The following is a 24,380-nucleotide window of genomic DNA, read 5'->3' on the forward strand; positions in this document are numbered from 1 at the left end:
TTTGCTCAGCTGACCCGATCCACAAAGAGCAGCCATGATGTGTGTCATGTCAACATACATCAAGCCAGAACACACTAATATACTATTATATACTATAACAGTACTACGATACTACTTAAAATGCATCACTACACAAATATAATACACAAAAACTGCCAAATTGTAAAAAAAAAATTAAAAAAATGTCAAGTTGATGCGGACAGCCAATCACAACACAGAGCTGTTGATCATGTGTGTGTGTGTGCGCGCGCGCCTACCGCTGCGCGTGTTGACTGCGTGCATATGCTAGTGCTCGTGCAGAGGCGGAAGAGAAGAGGAGAGGAGAGGGCGGGGCGGAGCGAGGAGATAAAAAGGCGGGTCGTCAAACCGTGGAGGGGGGGGTTCGACTCCACACACACACACACACACACACACACACTCACACTCACTCCACTGGCGGGATCCACATTTTTGGCGGCAGGTCAGTACCATCACGCGCACGGGTTCGGTTTTGTACGGAGGTTTGGCGCGCGCTCGTGCGCCTATCAAAATCGGTTCCTTTTGGACGACTGCGGCTGCGCGTGCACGGCCGCGTGCCCGCACGTGAAGGCGAGGTTTCGTGGTCATCGTTTGCTGCATGCATGTTGGTGGTGGATGAAGATGAGGAGGATGAAGGTTTGCTGGCAGGAAGTGTGTGTGTGTGTTTGTGTGATGATGTATGAATGATTATGAATTATGATATTAGTAAAATAATAATAAGCTAATAATATTTGAAGGTCCTGGAATGTTAGCATATGTTAGCATATGTTAGCATGATAAGCCTGTACATAAAAATGTGCATATTGTTAACAATTAGCACTTCAATGGCGGCGTATCACGGCGCCTAGCATTAGTAGCTAAACTTTGTCAAACTGCTATCATGACACAACTAGTGCATGTGCATGTTATGTTTCCGTTATGCATGTCGTGCTTTATCATTTCTCAAAACTTTATCGAAACGGCGCGGACTCACAGACGATGCTACACTCGCTACTTCTGCGTCAAGCTAATGTGGCTACATAGTAATTGAGTAATGTGAGTTACATTCCTATTGTGTAATTCACGATTATTTGTTTTCATGACTGGCGACTCGGACATACCGAGACGGTGTACCTAATCAAGTGGCCAGCAGTTACCTGCTAGCGTTAGCATGCTGCTTTATTCATCCTCTGTTGCCGTGGAAACCACTCACCTGATGTGATGTCTTTGAGGTGCCAATCGGTATTTGTCTTCTCCTGATTGGCCGTCCTATTTGCGACGGTACATGCTAACAAACACAAGAAACGTAGCATATACTCTGTTAGCATCATAGCTCATGCTAATAATTGCAATGGCACATGCTAACAAACACAATAAACGTAGCACTATACTGTTAGCATCATAGGTCATGCTAATAATTGCGATGGCACATGCTAACAAACACAATAAACGTAGCACTATACTGTTAGCATCATAGGTCATGCTAATAATTGTGACGGTACATGCTAACAAACACAATAAACGTAGCATATACTCTGTTAGCATCATAGCTCATGCTAATAATTGTGACGGTACATGCTAACAAACACAATAAACGTAGCATATACTCTGTTAGCATCATAGCTCATGCTAATAATTGTGACGGTACATGCTAACAAACACAATAAACGTAGCATATACTCTGTTAGCATCATAGCTCATGCTAATAATTGCGATGGCACATGCTAACAAACACAATAAACGTAGCACTATACTGTTAGCATCATAGGTCATGCTAATAATTGTGACGGTACATGCTAACAAACATAATAAACGTAGCAATATACTCTGTTAGCATCATAGGTCATGCTAATAATTGCGATGGCACATGCTAACAAACACAATAAACGTAGCACTATACTGTTAGCATCATAGGTCATGCTAATAATTGCGAAGGTACATGCTAACAAACACAATAAACATAGCATATACTGTTAGCATCATAGGTCATGCTAATAATTGCGACAGTACATGCTAACAAACACAATCAATGTAGCAATATACTCTGTTAGCATCATAGCTCATGCTAATAATTGCGATGGCACATGCTAACAAACACAATAAACATAGCACTATACTGTTAGCATCATAGGTCATGCTAATAATTGTGACGGTACATGCTAACAAACATAATAAACGTAGCAATATATTCTGTTAGCATCATAGGTCATGCTAATAATTGCGACAGTACATGCTAATAAACACAATAAATGTAGCAAAAGGTCATGCTAATAATTGCGACGGTACATGCTAACAAACACAATAAACGTAGCAGTATACTCTGTTAACATCATAAGTCATGCTAATAATTGCTACGGTACATGCTAATAAACACAATAAATGTAGCAATAGGTCAGGCTAATAATTGCGACGTACATGTTAGCAAACACAATAAACGTAGCGATATACTCTGTTAGCATCATAGGTCATGCTAGTAATTGTGATGTACATGCTAACAAACACAATAAACGTAGCAATATAGTGTTAGCATCATATGTCATGCTAGTAATTGTGATGTACATGCTAACAAACACAATAAACGTAGCAATATAGTGTTAGCATCATAGGTCATGCTAGTAATTGTGATGTACATGCTAACAAACACAATAAACGTAGCAATATAGTGTTAGCATCATAGGTCATGCTAATAATTGCGACGGTACATGTTAACACACACAATATTAATGATGTGTGTTATGACAAGGCGTAGACAGCTGAAGTCATGTGACCTCCTCTCAGCCAATCACTGATCATCTGACAGTCACATGAATGAATAAACGATTGCTCCAGAGCCAGCTAGCTCGCTGCTCATCAGTTCATCAATAATTCAGCCACAACTTCTTCCCAGCCTGCACGTTGTTACTGTGTGGTTTCCATGGCAACCCCTAAACCGGGTTAGCCGCAGCGTGTCTGATCACACGGCAGGCCGTTGTTCGAGTCCTGCTTGCCTGCGGTGCACACACATTTGTCCAACTTTCACTCTCCATTCATCATTGGTCCATCTCGCTGTCCCCTGGGGGTGTGTGTGTGTGTGTGTGTGTGTGTGTGTGTGGACTTAGCTCTTGTTTATGGCTTCTACACTTGAGAGGAGCATAAGAAGGGTAGATGTTGAGTTTTGACAGGTGAGGCAACGTTTGTTTGGATGATTAATTATAGACTGGAGAAGAACAACTACAGCACTGATGGACAACCATAAACCTCTTCATGGTCCTTCATCATGATGCTGCTACATGGTCCATCATTATGGTCCATCATCATGGTCCATCATCATGGTTCATTTTCATGGTCCTTCATCATGATGCTGCTAAATGGTCCATCATCAAGGTCCATCATCATGGTCCATCATCATGGTCCATCATCATGGTTCATTTTCATGGTCCTTCATCATGATGCTGCTAAATGGTCCATCATCAAGGTCCATCATCATGGTCCATCATCAAGGTCCATCATCATGATGTTGCTACATGGTCCATCATCATGGTCCATCATCATGGTCCATCATCATGGTCCATCATCAAGGTCCATCATCATGGTCCATCAACATGGTCCATCATCAAGGTCCATCATCATGATGCTGCTACATGGTCCATTATCATGATCCATCATCAAGGTCCATCATCATGGTCCATCATCATGATGCAGCTCCATGGTCCATCATCATGGTTCATCATGAAGGTCCTTCATCATGGTCCATCATCATGGTCCATCATCAAGGTCCATCATCATGGTCCATCAACATGGTCCATCATCAAGGTCCATCATCATGATGCTGCTACATGGTCCATCATCATGGTCCATCATCATGGTCCATCATCATGATCCATATCATGGTCCATCATCAAGGTCCATCATCATGGTCCATCATCATGATGCAGCTCCATGGTCCATCATCATGGTTCATCTTCAAGGTCCATCATCATGGTCCATCATCATGATGCAGCTACATGGTCCATGATGAAGGTCCATCATCATGGTCCATTATCATGATACAGCTACATGGTCCATGATCAAGGTCCATCATCATGGTCCATCATCATGGTCCATCATCAAGGTCCATCATCAAGGTCCATCATCATGGTCCATCATCATGATGCAGCTACATGGTCCATCATCATGGTCCATCATCAAGGTCCATCATCATGGTCCATCATCATGGTCCATCTTCAAGGTCCATCATCATGATGCAGCTACATGGTCCATCATCAAGGTCCATCATCAAGGTCCATCATCATGGTCCATCATCATGGTCCATCTTCAAGGTCCATCATCATGATGCAGCTACATGGTCCATCATCATAGTCCGTCATCATGATGCATCTTCATGGTCCATCATCATAGTCCATCATCATGATGCATCTTCATGGTCCATCATCATAGTCCATCATCATGATGCATCTTCATGGTCCATCATCATGGTCCATCTTTAAGGTCCATCATCATGGTCCATCATCATGATGAAGCTACATGGTCGAAGATTATCCAAACAAAAGAAGAAACGTGGTATGGTTCCTCGCTCACTAGATCTTTTCTCCCACAGGTGAAGCAGTGAAGACGTTCCATCATCATCCTCCTCAGAGCTGACGCGGTGGCTACATGCTAGCTGGTCTTGGACTACACACAAAAGCAACATGGACTTTGTCATGAAGCAAGCCTTGGGGGGTGAGTTCTGTTAGCCTGCATGAAGGTCCATCATCATGGTCCGTCTCCTGTTTTCTCATCAGGCCTCTCAAGCAGTCTCTCGTGGTCTCATGTAGTCTCAGACAGTCTTAGGCAGCCTCGTTAGGTCTAAGGTCAGACTTTCTTGGTCTCATGTGGTTTTTTGGTCTTAGGTAGTCCGATGTGGTCTACATGGTCTACATGGTGAACATTCCCAGTTGAGGCCCAGCATCAGTAATGTCTTTTTCACATAAAAGAAACGGGAAATGGGAAGAGATGGAGATCCAGCAGAGATGGCGGGAAGACTCCCTTTTTTATTTCCCGTGCAGGCGTGTCCACAACGAGTGAGACATCTATCTGAAGATAGCATCTTTGTTGGGATATTGCATAGGAAGATAGCTGGAATTGTTTGTCTTCATTTCCTGCAACGCTCTTTATCTCCTTTATCCACCTGACCACCACGAACTATATGATACCATACCATACGATACCTTACCATACCATACCATACCATATCATACCATACCAAATGATACCATACCATACGATACCATACAAACTATATGATACCATATGATACCATACCATACGATACTATATGATACCTTACCATATGATACCATATCATACCATACCAAAATGATACCATACCATACGATACCATATATGATACCATATGATACCATACCATACGATACTATATGATACCTTACCATACGATACCATATCATACCATACCAAATGATACCATACCATACGATACCATACAAACTATATGATACCATATGATACCATACCATACGATACTATATGATACCTTACCATATGTTGCCATATGATACCATACCATAACATATGATATGATACCATACGATACCAAATGATACCATACCATACGATACCATATGAACTATTTACCATACCATATGATACTATATGATACCTTACCATATGATACCATATCATAACATATGATATCATACCATGTGATACCATACCAAAAGAGACAATACGAACTATATGATACCATACCATATGATATCATACCATGTGATACCATACCAAAAGAGACAATACGAACTATATGATACCATACCATATGATACCATAATATATTATATCATACCATATGATACCATACCATACGATACCAAATGATACCATACCATACGATACCAAATGATACCATACCATACAATACCAAATGATACCATACCATACAATACCAAATGATACCATACCATATGATACCATACCATAACACATGATATCATACCATGTGATACCATACCAAAAGAGACAATACGAACTATATGATACCATACCATATGATACCCTATGATACCATAATATATTATATCATACCATATGATACCATACCATATGATGCCATACCATATGATACCATACCATATCATATGATACCATACCATGTTACCATACCATACCAAATGATACCATACCATATGATACCCTACCATACCATATGTTACCATATCACATGATACCATCCAATACCATACCATATGATACCATCTTTGATACATGGCCGGTTAAAACTGCCACGCTCTTATTGTGAAGCTTACTCTGCACTGAACAGGAAGTGCGAGTGTAAGTAGACAGTAGTTACAGCATGTTGCTGCTTCGTGATCACGATGGAGGTCGCGATACTACAACATCACGTCAACGTAATCGGATGACGTAAAGGCGTTCCAGGGTGTAGTAGATATGATGCATAGTGTAGTACTTGATGTAGTACAAAGTAGTACGCTATTTAGGAATGATTCTCCATCTAATCGACCTCTTGGTCCTCATGCAGGGGCCACCAAAGACATGGGCAAGATGCTAGGTGGTGAGGAGGAGAAGGACCCGGATGCGGCCAAGAAGGAGGAGGAACGTCAAGAGGCGCTGAGGCAGCAGGAGGAGGAGAGGAAGGCCAAACACGCCCGCATGGAAGCTGAGAGGGAAAAGGTCCGACAGTCCATCCGGGACAAGGTACTGTTAGCACGTGCGTCCCACCGGTCCGGGACTCAAGCCCAGGCTTGAGTCCACAAGTACACACTGGCGTACTTACACTCAGTCTTTTGAGGCCATAAGTGCACACTGGTGTACTTACACTTAGTTTTTTGAGTGCATAATCACACGCTTCTGTACTTAGTCTTGTCAGTGCATAAGCACATGGCTGTGCTTATTCTTTTCAGTGCATAAGTGCAAACTGGCAGTCTTCGTCTTTTCAGTGCACAAGTGCACAAGGCCGTACAGACATTTGCTCTTTTCAGTGCATAGGTGCCTAGTGGTGTACTTAGTCTTTTCAGTGCATAAGTGCACACTGGCATATTTTTACATCGTCTTTTGAGTGCACAAGTGCACACTGGCGTACTTACACTCAGTCTTTTGAGTGCATAATCACACACTTTTGTACTTAGTCTTGTCAGAGCATAAGCACACGGCTGTACTTATTCTTTTTAGTGCATAAGTGCACACTGGTGTACTTACACTTAGTCTTTTCAGTGCACAAGTGCACAAGGCCATACCTACACTTGCTTTTTTCAGTGCATAGGTGCCTACTGGTGTACTTATTCTTTTCAGTGCATAAGTGCACACTGGCATAATTATACTTCGTCTTTTGAGTGCACAAGTGTACACTGGCGTACTTAAATTCAGTCTTTTGTGGCCATAAGTGCACACTGATGTACTTACACTTAGTCTTTTCAGTGCACAAGTGCACAAGGCCATACCTACACTTGCTTTTTTCAGTGCATAGGTGCCTACTGGTGTACTTATTCTTTTCAGTGCATAAGTGCACACTGGCATAATTATACTTCGTCTTTTGAGTGCACAAGTGCACACTGGCGTACTTACACTCAGTCTTTTGTGGTCATAGGTGCACACTGGCGTACTTACACTCAGTCTTTTGTGGTCATAGGTGCACACTGGTGTACTTACACTTAGTCTTTTGAGTGCATAATCACATGCTTCTGTACTTAGTCTTGTCAGTGCATAAGCACACGGCTGTACTTATTCTTTTCAGTGTATAAGTGCACACTAGTGTACTTACACTTAGTCTTGTCAGTGCACAAGTGCAAGCTTGGGTACTTACACGTAGTCATTTGTGTATAAGCGTACATTTGTATACTTACACTTAATCTTTTGAGTGTGTAAGTTTGCATACTTAGAGCATTATGGTGGCTAACGGTGGAAGGGTACTTACTAGCTGTATCTCAGTTAGTGTACTTAAAGTTAGTATTTTCTGACATGGTTAAGCCCATAAATGTTTCAATAATGACTCAGTGGCGCCTCCTGTGGAAGAAAGCTGCATCGCTCTTCTTTACTGTCTTACTTTTCTGAGATGATGGACGCACGGAGATGATGACTGCTATGATGGGCCGTGATGCCAGGAAGATGTTCTCTTGTGCTCCCGGCAGTACGGCCTGAAGAAGAAAGAGGAGAAGGAGGCGGAGGAGAAGGCCGCCATGGAGCAAGCGTGCGAAGGCTCGCTGACCCGGCCCAAGAAGGCCATCCCGCGGGGCTGCGGCGACGATGACGAGGAAGACGAGGAGAGCATCCTGGACACCGTGCTCAAGTTCCTGCCCGGACCTCTTCAGGACATGTTCAAGAAGTAGACCAGGGAATGGGGGGGGGTGGGGGCATCTTCACTTAAGTGAACTTATGGAAGAAGATGGGGGCGGGGTCCAGGGGGGGGGGGGTCAGGGTGGGTGTTTGCGTGTTTGGGGTGTCGGAGGCTTCACACTGCCTTTTTTACTCGTGTTTTTTTTTTTTTACTCCCCACATTTTATTTATTCAAGGCTGCACGGTGGATGAGTGGTTAGCATGTTGGCCTCACAGCTAGGAGACCCGAGTTCAATTCCACCCTTGTTCCACCAGGAACAGAAAGAGTTGTTAGCGTGTGTGGCTAGCCGCTAGTAATGAACAGAAATGTTAGTGTTTTTGGCTAATTAGCATGTATGGCTAGCTGCTAGGAAAGTGCGTAAATACGTCTTAGTGTGTTTGGCTAGCCGCTAGCAACGGAAAGATGTCTTAACGTGTTTGGCTAGCCATCAGGAACGAATGCCACAGTTTGATGTTAGCGTGTTTGGTTAGCCGCTAGGAATGAACAGAAATGTTAGTGTTTTTGGCTAATTAGCGTGTATGGCTAGCTGCTAGGAAAGTACGTAAATACGTCTTAGTGTGTTTGGCTAGCTGCTAGCAACAGAAAAATGTCTTAACGTGTTTGGCTAGCCATCAGGAACGGATGCCACAGTTTGATGTTAGCGTGTTAGCCGCTAGGAATGAACAGACATGTTAGTGGCTAATTAGCGTGTATGTGCTAGGAACATAAATACGTCTTAGTGTGTTTGGCTAGCTGCTTGGAACAGAAAGATGTTTTTAGCGTGTTTGGCTAGCCATCAGGAACAGATGCCACAGTTTGATGTTAGCTTGTTTGGTTAGCCGCTAGGAATGAATATACCCTTTAGTGGCTAATTAGCGTGTATGTGCTAGGAACATAAATACGTCTTAGTGTGTTTGGCTAGCTGCTTAGAACGGAAAGATGTTTTAGCGTGTTTGGCTAGCCATCAGGAACGGATGCCACAGTTTGATGTTAGCGTGTTTGGCTAGCCGCTAGGCGATGAAGGTGCAAATTTGTGGTCACGGTGCGTATCTTGCATGCTCCCCTTAGACAATCACTTGGGCGTTTTTAAGGTCATCAGCAGAGACCAAAGACAAGTTAATTTCATCCAAGTAGTTGTTTACGTTGTCGCCAGGCAGACAGGAAGTAGAGCACTAAGCCATACTCTTTACTCTTTGCAATAATTTTTTTGTTTTGTCTCCACTGAGTGTGTCTTCTTGTCCAAAAGGTGTCTTCTGATCCACGAATCCACGATTTGTTAGCCGTTAGCACACATTAGCATTCTTGTGGGCGTGTCTCAGTGGCGTCCGTCCATCGTACGGATTGACCACGCTAGTCACGCTAAACGTACAGTTAGCTATAGCAACCACCACCGGTAACAAAAGCACTTTTTACTTTTTATTTTGCTTTTTCTTTGGCCCTCAGCAGCCACAACTTTATTGACATACAAACATGACAACAATGTTAGCGATGTTAGCATCAAAGTTTATTTCTTCTTTTCGTCCTTTGCTGCGTCTCAAATGGAATACTTACATCAGTGCACTTCATTAAGTACACTTTGTACACTGCAGTGAAATGTAGTACACTGAGTATATAAATCCATGACAAGTACAGTCAAATGTAGTACGCTGAGTGCATAAGTGCACGAGAAGTACAGTGAAATGTATTGCGCTGAGTGCACAAGTCCGTGAGAAGTACAGTGACATGCAGTACGCTGAGTGCATAAGTGCACGAGAAGTACACTGAGGGTATAACTGCACTTGAAGTGCACTTCATTGTACTTAGTTCCTGACAGTGTACCACAGCTCATATTTACCTTCTTCTTCTCTCCCTTTTAATGCGGATTTGCAACCACCGGATGGAGCGCTAGCCCCTCCCCATTCCTCTACGGAGCCAAGAGTGCGCACTTAGAATTTTGAGTGTTTTCGGTTTCTGCACTTCATACCTACTTCCCTGTATTTGAACACACTTCTATAAGTATATAAGTATATATAAGTCCATGAGAAGTACAGTGAAATGTAGTACGCTGAGTGCATAAGTGCACGAGAAGTACAGTGAAATGGAGTACGCTGAGTGCACAAGTCCGTGAGGAGTACAGTGACATGTAGTACGCTGAGTGCATAAGTGCAGGAGAAGTACAGTGAAATGTAGTACACTGAGTTTATAAGTGCAAGTGAAGTGCACTTCATTATGTACACTATGTACTTCTTCTCTCCCTTTTAATGCGGATTTGCAACCACTGAAGTGTATAAGTATAAGTATATATAAGTCCATGAGAAGTACAGTGAAATGTAGTACGCCGAGTGCATAAGTGCACGGGAAGTACAGTGAAATGCAGTACACTGAGTGAAGAAAGTGCAAGTGAACTGCACTTCATTAAGTACACTTTGTACTTCTTCTCTCCCTTTTAATGCGGATTTGCAACCACTGGATGGAGCGCTAGCCCCTCCCCCTTCCGCTACGAGTGCGCACTCAGAATTTTGAGTGTTTTGGGTTTCTGCACTTCATAGCTACTTCCCTGTATATAAACACACTTATATGAGTATATAAGTACAAGTATGTAAGTGCATGAGAAGTACAGTGAAATGTAGTACGCCGAGTGCATAAGTGCACGGGATGTACAGTGAAATGTAGTACACTGAGTGAAGAAAGCGCAAGTGAACTGCACTTCATTAAGTACTTTGTACTTCTTCTCTCCCTTTTAATGCGGATTTGCAACCACTGGATGGAGCGCTAGCCCCTCCCCCTTCCGCTACGAGTGCACACTCAGAATTTTGAGTGTTTTGGGTTTCTGCACTTCATAGCTACTTCCCTGTATATAAACACACTTATATAAGTATATAAGTACAAGTATGTAAGTGCATGAGAAGTACAGTGAAATGTAGTACGCCGAGTGCATAAGTGCACAGGAAGTACAGTGAAATGTAGTACACTGAGTGAAGAAAGCGCAAGTGAACTGCACTTCATTAAGTACACTTTGTACTTCTTCTCTCCCTTTTAATGCGGATTTGCAACCACTGGATGGAGCGCTAGCCCCTCCCCCTTCCGCTACGTAGCCAAGAGTGCGCACTTAGAATTTTGAGTGTTTTGGGTTTCTGCACTTCATAGCTACTTCCTTGTATATGAACACACTTACGCTGTCCCAAGACTAAGTGTACTGAGTGTAACTATGTGTAAGTGCACCAATTGAGACGCGGCGGCGATTGTTTTGTGTTCATGAGGTCACATGTCTGTTAGGTGTCTTCCTATTGGCCGCGGAGTGGTCCCGAGTTGTGCGGAGGCGCCGTGTGATGCTTGCCTTGATAAAGGGCTATTTATCGTTTATTTATCATGTCTTGTGCCTGCTTGTTCTGTCTGTTTTTTTTTTTTTTTTTTAAGGAGTGAGACATCTGTCCGCTTGTGAAATATCTGTGCAGGAAGACAGCGGTAAGTCTCAGCATCTTCACAAACATTCCAAAAAAAAAAAAACTGCCAAATTTCATGCGATGACCCTAACGACCGGGGTCAAAGTTCACACTTTGGTGATCATTTGTCAAAAATGAAAGTGAAAGTAAAAGATTTGACTTTGGAGGAACTTTAAAAACACGGGTGTCCAAAGTGTGACCCGGGGGCCATTTTGCGGCCTGAACCGTTTTTTTTGGGGTTTGTTTTTTTTTCATACTACTGTATATATGACATAAGTATATACTCTATATACTACATACAGTACTACTACATAGAGTATATGACATGTCAGTAACTTTGATTGTATTTAGCTTCATTTTTTTTTCCCCCCAGGATGAGAAATATGAAAAGTGACTTTCGAGAATCGGAACCCGGGTGTAAAACTATGGACACTCGTGTTGCAGAGCGTGTCCTCCGTGTCCTCCAAAAAGAGGACAAAAGGTGAGCGTGGGAGGTACGGGGCTCGAACCGGTGTGAATTGATTGACAAAAACGTTATTTTTGAGAAGAATTTCAAATTAAAAGCACTTAGTTTTTGCATGTTATGTCGTTTTAACTTGTCAAATGAAACATTAAAAATTGTTTCTAAAGATGATAAAAAAAAATGTCCTCCTCGTTTTGGTTGTTTGTTCCATTTTTGCAAATCGGGACAGAAACGTCAAGAACCCACCCCCCCCGCTCTGCTTCTCTACGCTGTCAATCAAACTACAGTATACGTACGTCGCATGCATCAGGAAGTAAGTCTGTTCTTGATACACAACTCAGGTCACATGACTTCAAACAGGGTTTTGTGTATAAAAGATGAATTTATTTCTGTACAATAAGACACAAATGGCACACTAAGAGTAACTTTTCTTAATATAAAAAAAATATTTTTACATGGCATAATAGAACATAGAAATATATTAAACGTTGTACTCGTGTAACATGACAAAAGTCACAAAATGTAAACCTAAAAAAGTGTGCAAATTTTTGAATTTTTACACTAATTGGAAAAAAAACTTAATATTTACACCACCTCCGATTATACTTCGACAATAATTGGTAATTCCAAATAAAAAAAACATGGACGTGAAGACCTTGGAGTCTTACAAGAAGGCCCTAAAAGCTCCTGAAGAACTGCAAGGAGAGCTCGTAAGCCAGGAACATCGTGGCGCTCATTGGGAATCCTCGGATGGCGTTCACTGATGCCCCCCGGAAGAATACCTGCACATGCAAACACACGTTAAGGTTGGATTTGTGTACTTAACACTTGGTTAAGTGCATACATGCATGAGAAGTACAGGGGAATGTAGTACACTGAGTGTATAAGCGCATAGTGCATGAGAAGTACAGTGAAATGTAATACACTGAGTGTATAATTGCATTAGAAGTACAGTGAAATGTAGTACACTGAGTGCATGAGAAGTACAGTAGTAAATGTAGTACACTGAGTGCATGAGAAGTACAGTAGTAAATGTAGTACACTGAGTGCATGAGAAATACAGTAGTAAATGTAGTACACTGAGTGCATAAGTGTGTGTGAAGTACAGTGAAATGTAGTACGCTGAGTGCATAAGTGCAGGAGAAGTACAGTGAAATATAGTACACTGAGTGCATAAGTGCGTGAGAAGTACAGTGAGTGTATAAGTGCCCGATAAGTACAGTGACATTTAGTACGCTGAGTGCATAAGTGTGTGTGAAGTACAGTGAAATGTATTACGCTGAGTGCATAAGTGCAGGAGAAGTACAGTGAAATATAGTACACTGAGTGCATAAGTGCGTGAGAAGTACAGTGAGTGTATAAGTGCCCGGGAAGTACAGTGACATGTATTACGCTGAGTGCATGAGTGCATGAGAAGTACAGTGAAATGTAGTACACTGAGTGCATAAGTGTGTGAGAAGTACAGTGACATGTTGTATGCTGAGTGCATAAGTGCATAAGAAGTACCATGAAATATAGTACGCTGAGCGCCCAAGTGCGTGAGGAGTACAGTGACATGTAGTACGCTGAGTGCATAAGTGCATGAGGAGTTCAGTGAAATGTAGTACACTGAGTGCATAAGTGCGTCAGGAGTACAGTGGAAACATAGTAAACTGAGTACATAAGTCCATGAGAAGTACAGTGAAATATAGTACGCTGAGTATATACATAAGTCCATGAGAAGTACAGTGAAATGTAGTACACTGAGTGCATAAGTGCATGAGAAGTACAGTGAAATGTAGTACACTGAGTGGATGAGTTCAAGAGAAGTACAGTGACATGTAGAGTGCATAAGTGCATGAGAAGTACAGTGAAATGTAGTACACTGAGTGGATGAGTTCAAGAGAAGTACAGTGACATGTAGAGTGCATAAGTGCATGAGAAGTACAGTGAAATGCAGTACGCTGTGTGTATAAGTGCATGAGAACTACAGGGAAATGTAGAACACTGAGTATATAAGTCTGTGAGAAGTACAGTGAAATGTAGTACGCTGAGTGCATAAGTCCATGAGAAGTACAGTGAAATGTAGTACGCTGAGTGCATAAGTCCATGAGAAGTACAGTGAAATGTAGTACACTGAATGGATAAGTTCAAGAGAAGTACAGGGAAATGTAGAGTGCATAAGTGCACAAGAAGTACAGTGAAACGTAGTACACTAGGTCCATAAGTGCATGAGAAGTACAGTGAAATGTAGTACACTGAGTGGATAAGTTCAAGAGAAGTACAGTGAAATGTAGAGTGCATAAGTGCACGAGAAGTACAGTGAAATGTAGTACACTGAGTGTATAAGTGCAAGAGAAGTACAGTGAAATGTAGTACGCTGAGTGCATAAGTTCGAGAGAAGTACAGTGAAATGTAGAGTGCATAAGTGTACGAGAAGTACAGTGAAATGTAGTACGCTGAGTGTATAAGTGCACGAGAAGTACAGTGAAATGTAGTACGCTGAGTGCATAAGTTCGAGAGAAGTACAGTGAAATGTAGAGTGCATAAGTGCACGAGAAGTACAGTGAAATGTAGTACGCTGAGTGTATAAGTGCACGAGAAGTACAGTGAAATTTAGTAAACTGAGCGCATAAGTGCACGAGAAGTCCACTTTTATGTCCCATAGTGGGTGTGGCTGCTGGTGTGTTTTCTCCCCTTCCATTAGCAGAGTGGTGCCACCTGGAAGGTGCCCCCCAGGTGTGGGTGATTAGCAATCAAGTGTAGCTGGCATCAAGCAGGCGGACAGCAAGCAGAGTCCCCACTTGCCACTCGCTGTGTGGTTAATATCGCTGCTGTTTGAAGTGCGCTCAGCCACTTATTGAAGTGTACTCAAGTACTGCTTTTGAGACTCAGCCGTAGCTCGTTCCCTCGAGGTGAAAGGTCAAGCGGTGCTTATTTCACACCAGCGTGACCTTTGAACCGCAGAGAGGAGTCAGCTGCTTTGGTCTTCTCACACGTGAAACCGAAGAAAACGACGCAAGATGATGATGTAAGCTTCTCCTTCTCCTCCACTAAAGTTGCAATGCTGTCAGCCTCCACGAGAGGGCGCCATTTCTCACCTGCGCCCCTTCTGTCTTGTAGCTGTGCATGATGCAGTGCACGACGCCTTTGTACTTCCTGTACAGCTGAGCGTCCGCCTGCATGCGACTCTTCACCACATCGGCCGGCGTGGCCGTCACCCAGGAAATTGACCCTGGAAACATGACACAGTGCCTTACTACTTCCTGTCACATGAGGTGAGAACGTGTTTGTGTGGCATGTTTGAGTTAGACTACATTTGGACATGGTGCTGACATTCACACTAGGTTAGAACAGGTTTATACCTGGTGTAAACACAATGTTAAACATGCACCACATTCACACCTGGTGTGAACAGGTTTACACCTGGTGTAAACACAATGTTAACCGTGTACCACATTCACACCTGGTTCGAACAGGTTTACACCTGGTGTAAATATAATCTTAACTTTGCACCACATTCACACCTGGTTAGAACCGGTTTAACCCAGGCGTAAACACAATCCTAAACATGAACAGGTTCACACCTGGTTAGAAGAGGTTTACACCTGGTGTAAACACAATCTTAACCATGCACCACATTCACACCTGGTTAGAAAAGGTTTACACCGGGTGTGAACAGGTTTACACCTGGTGTAAACATAATCTTAACCATGCACCACATTCACACTAGGTTGGAACAGGTTTAACCCTGGTGTAAACAATCCTAAACGTGAACATGTTTGACACCTGGTGTGAACTGGTTTGACACCTGGTGTGAACTGGTTTGACACCTGGTGTGAACTGGTTTGACACCTGGTGTGAACAGGTTTGACACCTGGTGTGAACAGGTTTGACACCTGGTGCGAACAGGTTTGACACCTGGTGCGAACAGGTTTGACACCTGGTGCGAACAGGTTTGACACCTGGTGCGAACAGGTTTGACACCTGGTGCGAGCAGGTTTGACACCTGGTGCGAGCAGGTTTGACACCTGGTGCGAGCAGGTTTGACACCTGGTGCGAGCAGGTTTGACACCTGGTGCGAGCAGGTTTGACACCTGGTGCGAGCAGGTTTGACACCTGGTGCGAGCAGGTTTGACACCTGGTGCGAGCAGGTTTGACACCTGGTGCGAGCAGGTCTGACACCTGGTGCGAGCAGGTCTGACACCTGGTGCGAGCAGGTCTGACACCTGGTGCGAGCAGGTCTGACACCTGGTGCGAGCAGGTCTGACACCTGGTGCGAGCAGGTCTGACACCTGGTGCGAGCAGGTCTGACACCTGGTGCGAGCAGGTCTGACACCTGGTGCGAGCAGGTCTGACACCTGGTGCGAGCAGGTCTGACACCTGGTGCGAGCAGGTCTGACACCTGGTGCGAGCAGGTCTGACACCTGGTGCGAGCAGGTCTGACACCTGGTGCGAGCAGGTCTGACACCTGGTGCGAGCAGGTCTGACACCTGGTGCGAGCAGGTCTGACACCTGGTGCGAGCAGGTCTGACACCTGGTGTGAACAGGTCACCAGGTACACCGGGTGTAAACACAATCTTAACCGTGCACCAGGTTTACACCTGGTTAGAACAGGTTTACACCTGGTGTAAACACAATCTTAACCGTGCACCAGGTTTACACCTGGTTAGAACAGGTTTACACCTGGTGTAAACACAATCTTAACCGTGCATCACATTCACACCAGGTATGAAGATGTTTATTTCTGGTGTAAACATGACCTTAATCATACATCAGTCAAACCTGGTTTGGACGTATTTACACCTGGTGTAAACACAATCTTAATGGTACACCTCCTGGTCTAAAGCGGATCCTAATTGTACACCACATTAAAAACTTGAAGACCGTAAACTGGATCAGAGCCGTCTTCAGCATGTGTAGAGGTCGTTGAGTTGTTTATGTGCGTGACCTGAGATGCCTCATGATGACTAGCGTGCGTTTAGCTAGCTGGCGGGGACCAAATGTGTGGGCGGCCATTTGGCTAGCGTGAAGTCGGGCCATGTGGTTTTGGTTTCTTTTGGTCAAATGGTTCCCAGATGAAGGCCGACTCTCACCAAAAACCAGACGGGCAGGAAGCTTGGTGAGCATTTTGAGTCTCATTGGGAGACAAAGTCCAAAAGTCCCAGCGTTCCCGTTTCTATCCAATAATGCTGACTTGGAGCTAGGTAGCTAGCTAGCTAGCTAGCTTGCTAGCTTGGCGTATTTTGTGTTCCGTGGGGAAAAGACGTCTCACCTGCCAAACCGCCGGCCAGCCAAATGGAGCACGGATGAGGACTGGAAGTGGCGTCGGGTCTCAGAAGATCACAGAAGACCGTATAAGGGATGAAGTACAGGACGTAACCGGGAACGTCCCTGAGCACCATGGCGCCGCCCCCGCGATACAGACCCCGGACGCCCTCGCTTTGCAGGATGCTGCTGATGCAGTGGATGGGACCCCGGTAGAGCGTCTGGCTGGACGAGTGCATGGCGCGTACGGTGATGTTGCTGCCGTTGGGAACGCTGGTGGCGAGTTGGAAATTCTCTGCCAAGATAGAAGGAACGTGTTGGAGAACCTTCTGGCAGCCGTCAATCACACAGTGTCAAATACTGACTGACTGCTAACTATGAAGCCACATTGGGAATGTTTGACATGGAGCTAGCTAGCTTCACGTGTGAACCTGATACGTGTCCACGTGATTCCCAACATTCCCATTTTGGCTCAGAGATGCTCCCGTGCACGTTGCTCTGGCATGGACACCGCAACGTGCGCACCGCAGTGATCTGGCGGAGACTTGAGTGCATAAGTGCATGAGAAGTACAGTGAAATGTAGTACACTGAGTGCATAAGTGCAAGAGAAGTACAGTGAAATGTAGTACACTGAGTGTATAAGTGCAAGAGAGGTAAAGTGAAATGTAATACACTGAGTGCATAAGTGTGTGAGAAATACAGTGAAATGTAGTACGCTGAGTGCATAACTGTGAAATGTAGTACACAGAGTGCATAAGTGCATGAGAAGTATAGGGCAATGTAGTACACTGCGTGTATAAGTGCGTGAGAAGTATAGGGCAATGTAGTACACTGAGTGCATAAGTGTGTGAGAAGTATAGAGCAATGTAGTACACTGAGTGTATAAGTGCATGAGAAGTACAGTGAAATGTAGTAAGTGCATGAGAAGTATAGGGCAATGTAGTACACTGAGTGCATAAGTGCGTGAGAAATACAGTGAAATGTAGTACGCTGAGTGCATAACTGTGAAATGTAGTACACAGAGTGCATAAGTGCATGAGAAGTATAGGGCAATGTAGTACACTGCGTGTATAAGTGCGTGAGAAGTATAGGGCAATGTAGTACACTGAGTGCATAAGTGTGTGAGAAGTATAGAGCAATGTAGTAAGTGCATGAGAAGTATAGGGCAATGTAGTATACTGAGTGCATAAGTGCATGAGAAGTATAGGGCAATGTAGTACACTGAGTGCATAAGTGTGTGAGAAATACAGTGAAATGTAGTACGCTGAGTGCATAACTGTGAAATGTAGTACACAGAGTGCATAAGTGCATGAGAAGTATAGGGCAATGTAGTACACTGCGTGTATAAGTGCGTGAGAAGTATAGGGCAATGTAGTACACTGAGTGCATAAGTGTGTGAGAAGTATAGAGCAATGTAGTACACTGAGTGTATAAGTGCATGAGAAGTACAGTGAAATGTAGTAAGTGCATGAGAAGTATAGGGCAATGTAGTACACTGAGTGCATAAGTGCGTGAGAAATACAGTGAAATGTAGTACGCTGAGTGCATAACTGTGAAATGTAGTACACAGAGTGCATAAGTGCATGAGAAGTATAGGGCAATGTAGTACACTGCGTGTATAAGTGCGTGAGAAGTATAGGGCAATGTAGTACACTGAGTGTATAAGTGCATGAGAAGTACAGTGAAATGTAGTAAGTGCATGAGAAGTATAGGGCAATGTAGTACACTGAGTGCATAAGTGCATGAGAAGTATAGGGCTATGTAGTACACTGAGTACATAAGTGCATGAGAAGTACAGTGAAATGTAGTAAGTGCATGCGAAGTATAGGGCAATGTAGTAAGTGCATGAGAAGTATAGGGCAATGTAGTACACTGAGTGCATGAGAAGTATAGGGCAATGTAGTACACTGAGTGCATAAGTGCATGAGAAGTATAGGGCAATGTAGTACACTGAGTGCATGAGAAGTACAGTGAAATGTAGTACACTGAGTGCATAAGTGCAAGAAGTACAGTGAAATGTAGTACACTGAGTGCATGAGAAGTACAGTGAAATGTAGTACACTTAGTGCATAAGTGCAAGAAGTACAGTGAAATGTAGTACACTGAGTGCACGAGAAGTACAGTGAAATATAGTACACTGAGTGCATAAGTGCATGAGAAGTATAGGGCAATGTAGTACACTGAGTGCATAAGTGCATGAGAAGTATAGGGCAATGTAGTACACTGAGTGCATAAGTGCATGAGAAGTATAGGGCAATGTAGTACACTGAGTGCATGAGAAGTACAGTGAAATGTAGTACACTGAGTGCATAAGTGCAAGAAGTACAGTGAAATGTAGTACACTGAGTGCATGAGAAGTACAGTGAAATGTAGTACACTGAGTGCACGAGAAGTACAGTGAAATATAGTACACTGAGTGCATAAGTGCATGGGAAGTATAGGGCAATGTAGTACGCTGAGTGCATGAGAAGTACATTGAAATGTAGTACACTGAGTGCATGAGAAGTACAGAAAATGTAGTACACTGAGTGCATAAGTGCATGAGAAGTATAGTGCAATGTAGCACGCTGAATGTATAAGTGCATGAGAAGTACAGTGAAATGTAGTACGCTGAGTGCATGAGAAGTACAGTGAAATGTAGTACGCTGAGTGCATGAGAAGTACAGTGAAATGTAGTACACTGAGTGCATAAGTGCGTTCATCCATGATTTTGTTGCTGAGGTCATGTGATCATTCACCTGCCGGCCGCACCATCTGCGTCTGCATTTGGAGTCGGATCTTCACCAGATCCACGGGGGCGCCCAGGCCCACCGACACCAGTCCGGTCAGCATGCTGGCGGCCGTCAGGTCCAGCATGCTGCAGGGGTGGCGGCCGTCGCCGTAGCGATACTTGCTGATGAACCTTTGGGCGTTGCTGAAGAAACCGAAGACCAGAGAGTTGTAGGCGGCGATGGTGGCCACGGGGAAGGACATGCCTTTGAAGAAGCCTGCCGCCTGCAACACACACAAACGTCAAACATCTACAGGAAGTAAACACACGGACGCTCGTGTAAAATCTTGTTAATGCAAGAAAGACGATGATAGTAAACATTAATAGGCTGGTTGAAGTATTACTTCAGTTCTGCAGTACAGGAAAACAAAGTTAACGTCACGTTTTGTTGTGTAATCGTACACAAAAACACGACTTTGACTACAAACCTGCTTCTACGCTTTTAATGCTTTTTCTCTTTACACAGCCGCCTAGTTGGGTCTGGGCTAACTCGTTGCGCCATCGCTAATTTGATGTATATGAGCTAACTAGTTGGGTCTGAGCTAACTCGCTTGACCGGATCTAACAAGTTGGGGCTGAGGTAACTGTTTGGGTCTCAGCTAACTCGTTGGGTCTGAGCTAACTCACATGGCCGGATCTAACTAGTTGGGTCTGAGCTAAATCCCTTGACCGGATCTAACAAGTTGGGTCTGAGGTAACTGTTTGGGTCTGAGCTAACTCCCTTGACCGGATCTAACAAGTTGGGTCTGAGGTAACTGTTTGGGTCTGAGCTAACTAGTTGGGTCTGTGCTAAATCCCTTGACCGGATCTAACAAGTTGGGTCTGAGCTAACTAGTTGGGTCTGAGCTAAATCCCTTGACCGGATCTAACAAGTTGGGTCTGAGGTAACTGTTTGGGTCTGAGCTAACTCCCTTGACCGGATCTAACAAGTTGGGTCTGAGGTAACTGTTTGGGTCTGAGCTAACTAGTTGGGTCTGAGCTAAATCCCTTGACCGGATCTAACAAGTTGGGTCTGAGGTAACTGTTTGGGTCTGAGCTAACTAGTTGGGTCTGTGCTAAATCCCTTGACCGGATCTAACAAGTTGGGTCTGAGGTAACTGTTTGGGTCTGAGCTAAATCCCTTGATCGGATCTAAGAAGTTGGGTCTGAGCTAACTCACTTGACCGGATTTAACTAGTTGGGTCTGAGCTAACTCCCTTGACCGGATCTAACAAGTTGGGTCTGAGGTAACTGTTTGGGTTTGAGCTAACTAGTTGGGTCTGAGCTAAATCCCTTGACCGGATCTAACAAGTTGGGTCTGAGGTAACTGTTTGGGTTTGAGCTAACTAGTTGGGTCTGAGCTAAATCCCTTGACCGGATCTAACAAGTTGGGTCTGAGGTAACTGTTTGGGTTTGAGCTAACTAGTTGGGTCTGAGCTAACTCCCTTGACCGGATCTAACAAGTTGGGTCTGAGCTAACTCACTTGACCGGATTTAACTAGTTGGGTCTGAGCTAAATCCCTTGACCGGATCTAACAAGTTGGGTCTGAGCTAACTAGTTGGATCTGAGATAACTCGACCAGATCTAACAAGTTGGGTCTGAGCTAACTCACTTGACCGGATCTAACAAGTTGGGGCTGGGGTACCTGTTTGGGTTTGAGCCAAGTAGTTGGGTCTGAGCTAACGCACTTGACTGGATCTAACTAGTTGGGTCTGAGCTAACTCGTTGCACCTGCGCTAATTTGTGTATGAGCGAACTCTTTGGGTTTGAGCTAACTCACTTGACCAGATCTAACAAGTTGGGTCTGAGCCAAGTAGTTGGGTCTGACCTAACTCACTTGACCGGATTCAACAAGTTGGGTCTGAGCTAACGAGTTGGGTCTCAGCTAACCCGTTGCACCGGCGCTAATTTAATGTGTATGACCCAACTCTTTGGGTTTGAGCCAACTAGTTGGGTTTGAGCTAACTCACTTGACTGCAGCTAACAAGTTGGGTTTGAGCTAACTAGTTGGGTCTGAGCTAACCTGTTGCACCGGTGCTAATTTGATGATTTGTATGAGCTAACCCTTTGGTTTTGAGATAACGGTTTGGGTTGAGCTAACTAGTTGGGTCTGAGCTAACTTGCTGCGGCGCCGGCGCTAACTAGATGTGTCTGAGCTAAGTAGTTGAGTTGGGGTTGAAGCAGCTGTTTGGTTACGAGCTAACTAGTTGAGTCAGCGCTAACTAGATGTGTCTGAGCTAACTACGTATTTTTGCGTTTGAGCCAACTAGTTGCTCCGGCGTTAACTAGACGGGTCTGAGCCTCGTTGGGCCTGAATGAAGAGTGCTAAATAAAGAATGCTAAGATGTTTACCGTCTCCTTCCTGTAGATGGCGAGCATGCAGTGCACCATGCTCTGGTAGCCTCGGCCCGCCTGAAGTCGTGTCTGCACGCGGGAATCGAACGGCGTCAAATCATCGTTCATCTTCATAAGGTAACGTCTCCGCTCCGCGTGCACCCCTCCAAAAAACATCGCTTACCTTGACCGTGTCCAGGGGGTGTCCCACCACCACGCTGGACGCCCCTGCACATGAATAAATAAATAAATAAATATCACATGACATAATTGAACATACAATAACAAACACACACTTAAGTGCATGTACATACACACTTAAGTGCATGTATGTCCACTCACCACCAATCCATCCGGCAATGAAGTCGTCCAAGTGGAAGTTCTTAGAAGCCATCTTTGTGTGTTCACAAACAAACACAAGCACGTGCACACAAATACACACACTAACACACACACACACACACACACTGTCGTTGTCTTTACACTTTGTCCTCAAATGAAGATCTGAGACGAGGAGAACGACCACAAAACTTTGACTTGCTCCTCTGCCCGGTCACTCGACCAAGCAGCCAATCACAAGCTGAGGCTGGCTTCCCATTTAAACCAATCAGATGCCTGCATCCTCGGTATGCAAATGAGCCATGAGAAGGGGAAAAAAAACTCCTCTAAAGAATAACAATAAATTCCATTTGGTGATCTATTTTATTTGATTTAATGATTGATTTTTTTTTCTGGGAACGGTACACTTTGACTTTATGATTTAATCTTTGACTGAAGCTTTTTACTAAACAAAACAGCAAAAAGGAAAAATATGGAATAATAGAAGAAGAAGAAACTAGCTAACTAGCTTAAGGCTATATATATATACATATTAATATGTTGCATACATCACGTAATAGAAATGTACACGTCTTCTTGGCTAAGAAAAAAAAAATTAATAAAATAAAAATAAATAAATAAATAAATAAAAAATAATAATAAAATAAAATAAAAAAATAAAAAAATTAAAAAAATTAAAAAAGCAAAAAGCTTTTCTCCTCAATGTGGCTGTTAGCGCTTTTGCGGACAAAATGAAAGCATTCCTCATCCTAACCAAAGGACAACAAAAGGCAAATGTTCATAAATTCAAGCCAGTCAACAAAAACGTTTGCCAGTTTGGCTCTTTTGATTTGTTTTTGTTTTTTTTTTTGCCGCATTTTAATGACTTGCAGCTTTAAATCATCGCTAACTAGCAAAAGGGAAAACAACAGATGTTGTGTTAGCTTTCACTGTTGGCGTTTAAATAAACAAACGTGTTGTTCAGTGTTAGCTTCCAAATGAACTTCACAAGTCAGTGTTAGCGTTTAAAATAAACGTGTAGCTAAATGTTAGCGTTCAAACGAACGGTACAGATCGTTCAGGGTCGGCGTTCAAAACGAACGGCACTGATCGTACAGTGTCGGCATTCAAACGAACGTCACTGATCGTTCAGGGTCGGCGTTCAAACGAACGTCACTGATCGTTCAGTGTCGGCGTTCAAACGAACGGCACTGATCGTTCAGTGTCGGCGTTCAAACGAACGGCACTGATCGTTCAGTGTCTGCGTTCAAACGAACGGCACAGATCGTTCAGGGTTGGCGTTCAAACGAACGGCACTGATCGTTCAGGGTCGGCGTTCAAAACGAACGGCACTGATCGTTCAGGGTCGGCGTTCAAAACGAACGGCACAGATCGTTGAGGGTTGGCGTTCAAAACGAACGGCACAGATCGTTGAGGGTTGGCGTTTACACAAACGGCACAGATCGTTCAGGGTTGGCGTTTACACAAACGGCACAGATCGTTCAGGGTTGGCGTTTACACAAACGGCACAGATCGTTCAGGG

At 43.8% G+C, this 24,380-nt stretch overlaps 3 protein-coding genes across 5 annotated transcripts in view; 2 read left to right on the forward strand and 1 right to left on the reverse strand.

Moving 5' to 3' along the window:
* Positions 1-381: 381 nt before the first annotated feature.
* On the forward strand, positions 382-8,335 carry cplx2b (complexin 2b). 2 transcript variants are annotated; one of them, XM_058064726.2, is made up of 4 exons: positions 382-460; positions 4,574-4,695; positions 6,512-6,687; positions 8,118-8,335. In XM_058064726.2, the coding sequence occupies exons 2-4, from the start codon at positions 4,665-4,667 to the stop codon at positions 8,313-8,315; spliced, it is 405 nt and encodes a 134-aa protein (XP_057920709.1). In that variant the 5' UTR covers positions 382-460; positions 4,574-4,664; the 3' UTR covers positions 8,316-8,335. The 2 variants fall into 2 exon arrangements, with proteins under 2 accessions (XP_057920709.1, XP_057920710.1); XM_058064727.2 differs by lacking the exon at positions 382-460 and adding an exon at positions 490-654.
* Positions 8,336-12,561: 4,226 nt separating this feature from the next.
* On the reverse strand, positions 12,562-22,972 carry slc25a48 (solute carrier family 25 member 48). The gene is made up of 7 exons (XM_058064721.2): positions 22,862-22,972; positions 22,704-22,747; positions 22,538-22,609; positions 20,174-20,429; positions 17,442-17,729; positions 15,268-15,401; positions 12,562-12,969 (listed from the first exon to the last, which is right to left on the reverse strand). The coding sequence occupies exons 1-7, from the start codon at positions 22,911-22,913 to the stop codon at positions 12,865-12,867; spliced, it is 951 nt and encodes a 316-aa protein (XP_057920704.2). The 5' UTR covers positions 22,914-22,972; the 3' UTR covers positions 12,562-12,864.
* The window catches only part of glra1 (glycine receptor, alpha 1), a 108,429-nt gene continuing 106,527 nt past the window's right edge, over positions 22,479-24,380 (forward strand). The window contains exon 1 of one of the 2 annotated variants that reach the window (XM_078788531.1): positions 22,479-22,657. The gene's annotated coding sequence lies outside the window, so the exon portion shown is untranslated. The remainder of the gene's footprint in view (positions 22,658-24,380) is intronic. The other variant, XM_078788532.1, reaches the window with a different exon arrangement.

The sequence above is a fragment of the Doryrhamphus excisus genome, linkage group LG23 (genome assembly GCF_037039965.1).
Source record: "Doryrhamphus excisus strain RoL-2023G ecotype Guam linkage group LG23, RoL_Dexc_Guam_v1.1, whole genome shotgun sequence".
In the NCBI taxonomy this organism is placed as follows: Eukaryota; Metazoa; Chordata; class Actinopteri; order Syngnathiformes; family Syngnathidae; genus Doryrhamphus; species Doryrhamphus excisus.

Coding starts and splice junctions, on each gene's coding strand:
- cplx2b (XM_058064726.2), top strand. CDS start 4,665: ATGGACTTTGTCATGAAGCAAGCCTTGGGGG. Junction 4,696..6,511: donor CATGAAGCAAGCCTTGGGGG/GTGAGTTCTGTT, acceptor GTCCTCATGCAG/GGGCCACCAAAGACATGGGC. Junction 6,688..8,117: donor GACAGTCCATCCGGGACAAG/GTACTGTTAGCA, acceptor TGCTCCCGGCAG/TACGGCCTGAAGAAGAAAGA.
- slc25a48 (XM_058064721.2), bottom strand. CDS start 22,913: ATGGCTTCTAAGAACTTCCACTTGGACGACTTCATTGCCGGATGGATT. Junction 22,610..22,703: donor ACCCCCTGGACACGGTCAAG/GTAAGCGATGTT, acceptor TCCCGCGTGCAG/ACACGACTTCAGGCGGGCCG. Junction 17,730..20,173: donor GCAGATGGTGCGGCCGGCAG/GTGAATGATCAC, acceptor CTATCTTGGCAG/AGAATTTCCAACTCGCCACC.